General features: G+C 35.9%; 1 protein-coding gene across 2 annotated transcripts; it reads right to left on the bottom strand.

Moving 5' to 3' along the window:
* Positions 1-513: 513 nt before the first annotated feature.
* eomesb (eomesodermin homolog b) lies at positions 514-9468 on the bottom strand. Of its 2 annotated transcripts, XM_062064295.1 has the most exons (7): positions 9353-9468; positions 7935-8470; positions 7452-7606; positions 6217-6338; positions 5371-5529; positions 5174-5235; positions 514-1811 (listed from the first exon to the last, which is right to left on the bottom strand). In XM_062064295.1, exons 2-7 carry the CDS (start codon positions 8423-8425, stop codon positions 1046-1048), a joined length of 1755 nt encoding a protein of 584 aa, XP_061920279.1. In that variant the 5' UTR covers positions 8426-8470; positions 9353-9468; the 3' UTR covers positions 514-1045. The 2 variants fall into 2 exon arrangements, with proteins under 2 accessions (XP_061920279.1, XP_061920278.1); XM_062064294.1 differs by lacking the exon at positions 9353-9468 and having other exon boundaries at positions 7935-8558.
* Between the last annotated feature and the right edge of the window lie 1715 nt (positions 9469-11183).

Raw genomic sequence — 11183 nt, 5'->3', positions numbered from 1 at the left:
CAATGTAAACTACAATTATTGTGACTGAGTTCCAAGTTTTTAACTGTAAAATCTACAGTTGTTGTACAGTGTAGGTAAAATATGTATTTATTAATCAAATGTATTTATTATTTGCCCTCTGAGGGCAGCCATAACTGCTATGTGGCCCTCAATGAAAACGAGTTAGACCACCCTGAGTATAATCTCAGAGGTTTATTTGAAATAGGGACAGATACAAAAACATAGACATCTGAAACAGTTATCCAATGTATGCATCATAGTGTTTGTAGCCAAAGCTAATTTACAACACTTGTCCCCAAGACAGGCGGAAATTATAGCTTTTGGCTAAAACCTGAGAAATGTACATGTTTTCCTTGATATGTGTTGTCTCTATTTTAAACAAGAATCATTAAAAATAAGTTTTAATTTATACATCAACAGGTTGTGTTTGATTTGTTTAAATAAATGTTGCCTAATATCAAAACAGTATGTTAGGAGGCACATCAGTAGCAAAAGACGTGTAGTTGTAGTCACAAGAATCTACCACTAGAGTGCGCCAGAGTCCACAAAACCTTATTGAATTTCGTTTCTAGCAAATTGTGGTAAAACTAAATCTAAAACACGATATATTGCACCAGTTGGCATCATGGTTTATGAAGTGTGTGGAAATATTATCTTCAAATAAGCACGCATATATTCCAAACAGCACATGTGCTCTTTTTTTAATATCAAACATGTGAACATTGCAACCAAGGCATATGCTTCATACTTTCCTCACATTTCACAGTGCACAAGTTTCACAATAAATAATTTGTAAACAGGAAACTTCAGTGCAAAGGCAGATTATGTAACATACACAGAATGAAACTTAACAGAACATTGTTAAATACATGAGTCTAAAGTCATAGCTGCGCAGTTTTCAGACTTGTTATGTCTGCATTAATAAATAATGTGTTCTTGATATTTTGTTTGCCACTATAAACATAGGAACCATGTAGCACAACCTGGAAAAATTGAGTGTGTGCATAAAACATAAAGCGTATACTGTACGTGTGAGACAATATGCTCAATGATTTGTGTAAAAAGAATAGTAAGCAGCCATGCCTTTGGGTGAAGGGACTTCTTTGCTATAGGAGCCACTGGCAACTGAGACCATATCCTCACATTTAATGTCGGCGGTTGAGTCCTCAGTGCTGGGAGACACACGCCTTCGCTTGCAGACTGATGTATAGGAATCAACCTTGTCTAGAGAAAGAGAAGATGGCTGCGTCTCCATCCAGGAAGATATTAGGCCTCCGCCATTCACGTCATCGTCTAACTGCGGTTTCACCTTGTCCGAGTCTTCTGGGAAACTAGCTGTGGGACTGGGCCTTGGAGACCAGGGCAGGCCGGGAGTCACCTTTCTCTGGTACGCCGCCCTGGAACCCCACCCGGCTGACATGTTGTTGAAAGGCGAGTCCGGGTAGTAGCCGAGAGCATGGGATGTTTGCATGGACAGGGATTTCATACCGTAAGGTAGCAGGGAGCTGGAGTACTCCCCCTCGTACGGTGTCAGGTCCAGCTTGTGACCGGTGCCGCCGACGGTCCCCTGTTGCATTGAGGTGACGAACCACCTCTGGGAGGCGCCATCTTCCGACTGGGGGGAGAGAAGGCCGCTGGTCTGAGGCACTGTTCTTTCGCTGTTGTAGAAACGGTTCTGAGGAAAGTTGTTGACAAACTGGTCCTGGAAGAGAGGCTGCACGGCGTAGCGAGCACCTGGGACGATCTGGTGGGCACGGGGGGAGTCGGTGGGAGAAGGGGTGAGGCGGTCGTGGTCTGGAGCTGTGTACATCCTGTAAAACACATACGGTCATGAAAGCATTGTAAACTAATGAAAACATACATTTTCTAGTTACAGGTGCTGTTCGCAATAAGTGGCTCGCGTTTCAACAAGTTGCAAGCATTATATTCCGCCCTCTTCCACGCCCCACTAATCCCACGGAATGAGTTTGCTAAGTATGAAAATGAGCCGACATTTTTTGAATGAAAGAAACTGTTGTCCTAAATGTGTCCACCAGATGTCGCAATAACAATTATTTGAATCTTTGTAGATGACGTAGATATGTAAAATAAATAAATAAACCACATCATGTTAGTGCACCAGTCGAGGAAAATGAGCAAACTACAGAAATCACATCCTGTAATTTGATTTTGATATTATTTTTTTATCTTGATAGATTGAAAATTAACACCAATGAGTTGACTGATGAACATTATCACATAATTTATTCAGAAAGTATAAATAACGACAAATAAAGATAGAATACTATTAACCGCAACATGTAAGTGTAAAAAAAACCACCCAACAACATTATGATTTGTACAATTTCAGAATGTGCTTGATCTATTTTTAAACAAAGAAAACAATCTGAAGTTGTCTTTATTTTGAAGTTATCGTGCCGTAATTTTACCAGTAGATTTTTCTCCATGTGGCCCCCGATCTAAAATGAGTTTGACACCCCTGTTGTAGAATAACAATGTTACAAAAACAGTGTTTGAAAACGCCTATGACTTCACTTACTGCTTCAACTGTAATATAACAACCATATAGCATGGGTGATATGGCCTAAAATCTACGGTATATCGCAAATTATATTGCAGGCTCCTGCAGTAACTATATACAAAACCCAAAACCAGTGAAGTTGGCACGTTGTGTAAATCGTAAATAATAACAGAATATAATGATTTGCAAATCCTTTTCAACCTATATTCAATTTAATAGACTGCAAAGACAAGATACTTAACGTTCGAACTAGAAAACTTTGTTATCTTTTGCAAATATTAGCTTACTTGGAATTTGATGCCTGCAACATGTTTTAAATAAGCTGGCACAAGTGGCAAAAAAGACTGAGAAATTTGAGAAATGCTCATCAAACACTTATTTGGATAATCCTGCTGCCATTAAATTCTAAGTTAATGATTATTTGCAAAAAAATATGAAGTTTCTCAGTTCGAACATTAGATATCTTGTCTTTGCAGTATATTCAATTGACTATAGGTTGAAAAGGATTTGCAAATCACTACATTCTGTTTTATTTACAAATTACACAATGTGCCAACTTCAGTGGTTTTGGGTTTTGTAGGTATCACAATCTATTAATTGGTATGTATATGATAAAAGAACCATTTCAAAACGGGTTACAAAGTTTCCTAATTTGCTTGCTGATGTATGCAGTAACATATTGCGTCATTTCCAGTTTTATCAAAACTATTATTAATCTACTTGTTATCTACTGTTAATATTTGGTTACTTTCTGTGGTAACATGTTTCTATCTACACTTCTGTTAAAATGTAATTATCGCTTATTCTTCCGTTGTTTGGATACTTTACATAAGTTTGGGGCGATACTACAAATTTGGGTATCAATCCAATACAAAGTAATTACAGGGGAAGTATTGCTCATACCAAGATACAGATACTTCAATATTTTCAAGATCCTGTGTCCACAAACGTATTTCCTAAGTTTATACACAAAAAAAAAAGACAAAAGATGTTGTGCTCATAAAAAATATCCATCTCAGATATCAAGTTTTGTTTACATTCACGAGCTCTAGCTTGCTGTTAGCAATCAGCATATCCTCCCACATTGTGGAGTGTAACATGTTTAGCTAGTCTTCGTCCTCCAGTGATTATACTACATGTAGCAAATGTAGTTTATTTGCCACCATGGAGGCGAAAATTGCAGATTTAGAAGTGGCTTTGCACTGTGGAGGGAAGTTAGCTGCTAGCAAGAATGCTACATTGCGTTGAGTGCACGTTCGTTGTTGCTGTCAAATTTGTGGGACACAGCTAGAAAGTGCCATCAACTTGCATTATCACAATATAACAATACTATTAAAAGCTCTATCGTTGGCCACATTTTTATCACTTGTATGGTATATAGTCTATTTTGCGCAATCCTTACCCATTTTTTAATTCTCTCCTTTTTTCTTTACAACGTTCAACTTCTAATTGTGACAAATATTGATGTGTGTTTTAGGGATGTTACGATCAGGGTTTTATGCTGCCGAGTCTGATACCAATCATTTGTGAGTGAAATTGTCCGATACCAATACCACTCACATGTATTAACTCTAATTTTTTGTATTTATTCATGGTGAGTGCGAGTACAACTTTAATAAAAACAACCCAATATTCAAACTAGTTCCTTATTCTCTTTAAATACATTCAATTGTTTTATCACAATAAAGTTAATTGTACACACTAACTAAACAAAAGCAAAAACTACTATTTAGTAATCATTCAAATCCTTTCCCGTTTGCCCTGAAAGTCCTCCTGTGTCTAAAAGTTAAAAGTACCCCTGATAGTCACACACACACTAGGTGTGGTGAATTTAACCTCTGCATTTGAACCATCCCCTTGTTCCACCCCCTGGGAGGTGAGGGGAGCAGTGAGCAGCAGCGGTGGCCGCGCTCGGGAATCATTTTGGTGATTTAACCCAATTAATTCTAGGGAATCAAAAAAAGAACAAAAAGATGTTAAGTAATAGGAATTAGCTGAAATTGTAATACTAATAGCATGTCACAGCTATAACATGAAGCTGACACAGCATTTTTTTAAAATACATTATATAAATTGTGTATGTTTTTTTTTGTTTGTTTGTTTTTTCAAAATAAAATGCCAAAATGGCTCCCGCATGGTTTGACTTTTCATTGTGCGGCCCTTGGTGGAAAAAGTTTCCAATAGTGTCTTAAACCACTATTGTTAGTTTCTGGAACAAACTTGACAAGGGAACAAAACAATTGAAATCCCTTTCTGTATTTAAAAAAAAAAAAACTTTAAAAATCAAGATGTTGAAAATATATGACTTTAAGAAAGCTGATGTTTTTATTTATTAGTTGTGGTATGTTATGAAATACAAAATATAGCTTAATAGTATTCTGAGCTGTATTTATGTGAATGGGGGAGGATATTATAAGTTTATGGTTGTTATTTCTGCTTCTTTTCATTAAAGGATGAATTTTAATGTTCCATCGATAAAAGTTTTTATTTGTTATTGAGTAAATAAAATAAAAAATAAGAATGGAGAAAAAAATGGTAACCTGTGCCGTTGGTGCATGCAGTGTTCTCATATTTTGTCTGCTGCAAACTGCACCTTTATTTGTGATGTAAAATATTCATACGTGGCAGCAAAACATGTAAAGGAATACTCACGAATCATAATTATCTCTGAATCCTTTGGCAAAGGGGTTGTGGTCAATTTTCAGCTGTGTTATCTAAAAATCAAAATACAATGTGTGAGCATCATTCACAAGAGAAACAATACTTGCGCAATGTGCTTAAATAAGTAATTTTACATATACATGCAAACAATAGTGAGCTATATTTTACTTTTTATTAATGTTTCTTACATCCGTGTTCTGGTAGGCAGTGACTGCTATAAACTGGGTCTCTGGAAAGGTGAAGCTCTGAGTTTTTGGATCAGTATTGACGTCTTCCACACTGTCCTCTGTCACCTCCACAATGTGCAGCCTGGGCTGATACTTGTGGAGTGACTGCAGCACGATCATCTGCAAGTACATTAGAACAACTTTAATACACATGTCCTTTTTGCAAGTACATTAGAACAACTTTGATAAATGTGTTAACTAAAGTTTTTAAGCTGATTTTGCAACATGAATGTGTTGGGGAAATGTGGAATTGGTAATTACGGTATGCATTATGGAAAGGTCTTAATAGCTATATATTGGACATATCTGCATCAGGACTGTAAAAATAATTATGATTCAGTACAGAAATATGATACAATTATTTGTTTCATAAATGGTCAAATTATTTAATAGTTGATGTGAAAAGTTTATAAATACATACAGTATATAAACATATTAATTCTAAAGTCTACACATTTATTTGCATATTTTTTATTTTCTAAAATGTCAGTCTAAAGCAAAGGTGGATAACATTTAGAAAATATTTGATAAGAAGATTCATTATTTTTTTGCCTTTAGTTTGCTTTTGTGCATTGCTGCACCACGGAAGTGCAGTTGTCTGTGGCTTTATATCAATATTTGCTTTTGACTAATTTTTTTCTTTGGGTCGAGGAAAAAATAACATTTGATTTGTATTGTATTGTATTTCTGTTCACTGTGTGTCAAAAAATTAAATACACAAATGTTAAAAAAAGAAAAATAATCAATAATTTTGATATTGCAACATCTATTCTATTAGATTGTGGTCTACTTCATTGTTTTTTTTACCTGTGAAATATTGTGATTAGTCCCTTTGTTGTTGGTGAGTTTTAGTTTGCTGAATGAGATTTCTTGTCGCATCCAATGGGCTCCTGTGTTTGGAGATTCTGGATGGATGTATACTTTGTTCCCTGTGGGACATAAAAATGAACAGCCATTTTAATACCGGTATTCAATATTTAAAAGTGATCCAAACATTTTTTTTTATAAATGTAAACATGTAATTGAACCCACTAACAAAGAGAATACAAGCTCAATAGACAACAATAGATGAAAGATAAAATTCACAAAAAAAACAACACTTATTCAACGCATTTAACTGTTATTTGACAGTATCGCATTACTTTCACAGCAAATATGTAAACCTACAGGCAATTTATTGTGACTTATATACAAGGCACTGCAATTCAGCATTTCAACACTGGAATTACCTGTAAAACCACAGCATATAGTAGAATAGAATATAATGCCTTTTATTGTCACTATACACAGGTACAATTAGATTAAAAACAACTTTGGTATCAGTGTGACAGTCTACAAAATATGCAAAACATAGGAAGGAAAGAAAAAAAAAATAGTGCAAAAGGAGGTATGGTGCACAGTCCAGTCCTGAGAATGATTTATGTTAATGTGTTGTTTACAGGAAATACATATTATACTATATACTTAACATATAAACAGAAGCATTCAGATTGTTACTTTATTGTAATTAAACCATAAAATTACAACTGTAAAGTTACAGCACATATAGTTGCAACGTTATTGTAATTAACTGTGAAATCACCGCTCTGCAAGTTACAATAAATTACTAAATTAAAATACTGTAAATGTTACTGTGAAAATAATGCAATTATTAGCCAATATATTGAAAAATGAACATTATTACAGTGACGATCATGATGAATAAAAGTTAATAGAATAGAGATAAACATACAAAAATATTGTCACTAATATAATTGTTTGAAAATTCCTTAATTTTAAATATACTACTATACCCTATTTAAAATACTACTATATCATCTATCCGCTAAAAACTTTTTAAATGCAGCACATACCCTTATAAATTTGTACTGTTTGTATCAATTTGTAGTTTGTACCCTTTTTCCTAGTATAAAGGTATACTTCTGGCCTCTCTTCACATTCTTGAAAAATGCTGGGACAGAAATGTTGTCTCATACCTCTTTTTTGAGAGTGTATATAATAAAACACAAAGGTTCCTTCTCACTCCTCCAATAAAAAAGTACCTTGACTGCTGTTGTCTGCCTTCCCACAGGTGACCCATTTTCCCCCTTGGAACCTCCAGTGATTCGGGTCTGCCAGGGCCACCTCCACAAACACATTGTAGTGGGCAGTCAGGCTGAGACCTGCTATATTAAAACTCAGGAAGGGGAACATTCGCCTGCAAAAAAAAAAATAAAATAATATTTCTACATGCAAATTGTGTTTCAAAATTAAATACATTGGGTGGTATAGCTCGGTTGGTAGAGTAGCCGTGCCAGCAACACGAGGGTTCCAGGTTCGATCCCCGCTTCCACCTACAGTCACTGCCATTGTGTCCTTGGGCAAGACACTTTACCCGCCTGCTCCCAGTGCCACCCACACTGGTTTAAATGTAACTTAGATATTGGGTTTCACTATTTAAAAGTGCTTTGAGTCACTAGAGAAAAGCGCTATATAAATATAATTCACTACACATTATTGTTGTTTTGAATAAAATGTTAGCTTACCTGCCCTGCTTGGTGATGATCATCTCGGTTTGGTGCCTGTGGAACTTGAGCCAGAGAGGCCGGTTGCACAGGTAGACCTGGGCCCTCATGCTCGGCCCATTAGCCGGGATGGCGATGTTGCCGAGAGCCGGGCCCGAGCCGCTGTAAGGCGGGTAGAGGCAGCCGGGACTCTGCCCGATCTGGTAGGCTGGGCTGAAGTGATTCCGCGGGCCCGTGGGAGGAGGGAATCCCACCGAGCCTAGGTGAAGAGACGCCGAGTACCTGGCCGTGCTGGACGGGGCGTAGACGGCCCCGCTGGGGGTGTAGGGGAGGAAGGAGCAGGGCGTGGTTGTGTCCGTGCTGGGTTTAGGCGCCGTCGGCGGGAGGAAGTAACGCTCCGGCCCAAGTTCGTGCTCCGAGTACCGGCTCCTCAAGGCCGGATCCTCGGCCCCTGCGAGCGGGGACTTGCGCCTTTCTTCCACCGAGTCAGTCTCCCCCTCAGCACCGAGCATCTTTTGGCCGAAGATGGAACTTGTGTGGGGTATGTTTCCCACACCCTAAAGACATAATGACAACATCAATGTTAAAAAAAAACAAAAAAAAACACGCATGGGTGTGGCTCTGACTGATACCAAACCTTGACTGATACCGACGTAAACCCGTTCATCATCTCCAAATGTTAATTGTGAAAGTCGAAAAATATATAAATAACATGCTATAAATAGATGCACAATACAAACTAAAGGGGGAAAAAAAGTAAGTTATTTTCATGGAAGTTTCGGTTTGAAATGAAAAGTTGACTTCTTGTAAATCACGTGATCAATTTTGCAGCCATTAGTGTGGAATTGAAAAGCTCGCCCACATATGTTCGTGACAAACATTTATTTCAATATTCATTTAATTAAAATGTTCACTTGGTCTAACATGAATTTGTGAATGAATGAACAAACAAACGCAATTTTGTTCAACGCTCATATAATTAAAATGTCTACTTGCTCTACATGGTTCTGTGAGCGAATAAATAAATAAACCCAATTCTTAATTTTCTCTGTAATTTTATGCCGCAGTTGATCCTTTATTATTCATTCACTTAATGATTTTGGATTCGTTCCATTTCTGATGCGATTCTGCAGGGTCCCCACGGGATTCCTGACGTGAAAACGGGAAATAGGCAATTATTTTTCCATTTGAAGAAACCTGTGATGTTCCTTGGATCAGACAGGCTACATGTGATGTGAACACTGCATATTTGTCTTGAAAAAAATATATATATATATCTATATTTATATATAAAAAGTAGTATTGCCGTTTAAGGGGGAAATAATCAATCTAACTTTAAAATTGGGAATAATATCATACCTTTTAAGTCTTTAGGGAAACTAAGCCTATATTATTGTTGGACTATACAATAATATAAAGATAAGATATCATTTACTCACCTGGTTATATTGCCTCTGGTCCAAATATAGCAGATGAAGAAACAAAACAAAAAAAACACAAAATTAAATAGAGTTCAGTCTACGTGACATGAAGATGTGTTGGACCCATCAGCTTCTCTTTCCTTGTAGCCACAACTCCCAGATAAGCAGCCTGTTATCAGATTCTCCTTCTATCTCCGTGGGGAGGGGCAGGAGATTCTCAGCATCACATTGAGCAAAGCTGCCCCTCATCCATACTCACTTAGCACAGAGACTTTCATTGTGTGTTTACATATGCTTTATTGTACAATAACAACTCACTCAAAAAAAAACTTTCATGCATCTGAAAGTTTTCTGACCTAAAATGTTGGCTCTGGCTGCAAAGAAAATCTTATTTTTGTTACTCGATCCAATGTGGGTGGAACACTAATCCCACATTGTGCAAATTAATGTGGGTGGAACACTAATCCCACATTGTGCAAATTGTGCAAATAAAATGTTGGTCGTACGGCAAAAAAAAAAAAAAAAAAGTTAAATCTTATAAATAATATATTTATTTATAAAAATATAAATAAGCAAAGCTGCAAGATTGTGAGTGTAAATTTACAGCCAATTACTGGCTAGTAAATGCATTATTTTCACAGTAATTTACTGTGAAATATCTTTAGTTCACTGTAACTGTAACTGTGATTTAAAGATAATTCACAACAAAGTTGCAACTAAATGATATAACTTTACAGTTGTAATTGTACAGTTAAGTACAATACAATTATAACTATATGCTGTAACTTCGCAATTGCATTTTTATGTTTATTTTTTTCTCTGTAACTGTAGCTGGGATTTTAAGATTAATCACAACAAAGTTACAACTAAATTATATAACTTTACAGTTGTAATTTTACAGTTAAGTACAATAAAATTATCTCTGTAACTAGCTGTGATTTTAAGATCATTCACAAAAAAGTTACAACTAAATGATATAACTTTACAGTTGTAATTGTACAGTTAAGTACAATAAAATTATAACTATATGCTGTAACTTCGCAATTGCAATTTTATTTTAATTACTTTCTCTGTAACTGTAGCTGTGATTCTAAGGTTAATCACAATAAAGTTACAACTAAATTATATAACTTTACAGTTGTAATTTTACAGTTAAGTACAATAAAACGACAACTATATGCTGTAACTTTGCAATTGCATTTTTATGTTAATTACTTTCTCGGTTTAACAGTATACTTTCACCTTCTGTACAAGAGACAAATCAGTTGGAATTTAAAATAATACGTTGTGATGATACAGAGGGCTATGATTACAGTATTTTACTGTGAAATACAATTACTTGCTGTGAAATATAAAGGTACCATATTTTACAGTAATTTGTTGTGATGTTAAAGTACATTTTGACTACAGTGTTTTACGGTGAAGAAATATCGTTAAATGCTGTGAAGTCCTGGTAAATATTTACAGGGTACAGAGAAAAGTCAGCTTACCCCAACTGAGTTTCTGTTTCAAAGTAATGGGTGCTCAAGATGACTCCTAAGTGGAAAGGCTTGCCATTGAAAGACAAAAACAGGTCATAAGAAAGCTATCAAGTCGGGCAGACTATAGAATCCTCGACCGTTTTAAGTATTCTTGTGTAACAACCTCCATACTAAACAATGCTGCTTGAGGGCTGTATATTGAGCACTATTTTGTATAGGGTTTTTGTACAATGGTGATATTTTAGTTTGTATAGGGTTTTTGTACAATGGTGTTCTTTTAGTTTTCTAATTAAGGCTGTCAAAAACAGCACTATTACTCATGTGGTTAATCACCAAAAAAAATTGCATTAATCACCTGTAGACGCAGA

The sequence above is a fragment of the Entelurus aequoreus genome, linkage group LG11 (assembly GCF_033978785.1).
Source record: "Entelurus aequoreus isolate RoL-2023_Sb linkage group LG11, RoL_Eaeq_v1.1, whole genome shotgun sequence".
Lineage (NCBI taxonomy): Eukaryota > Metazoa > Chordata > Actinopteri > Syngnathiformes > Syngnathidae > Entelurus > Entelurus aequoreus.
The sequence above is the reverse complement of the archived record's forward strand: the minus strand, read 5'-3'. Positions and strand labels throughout refer to the sequence as shown.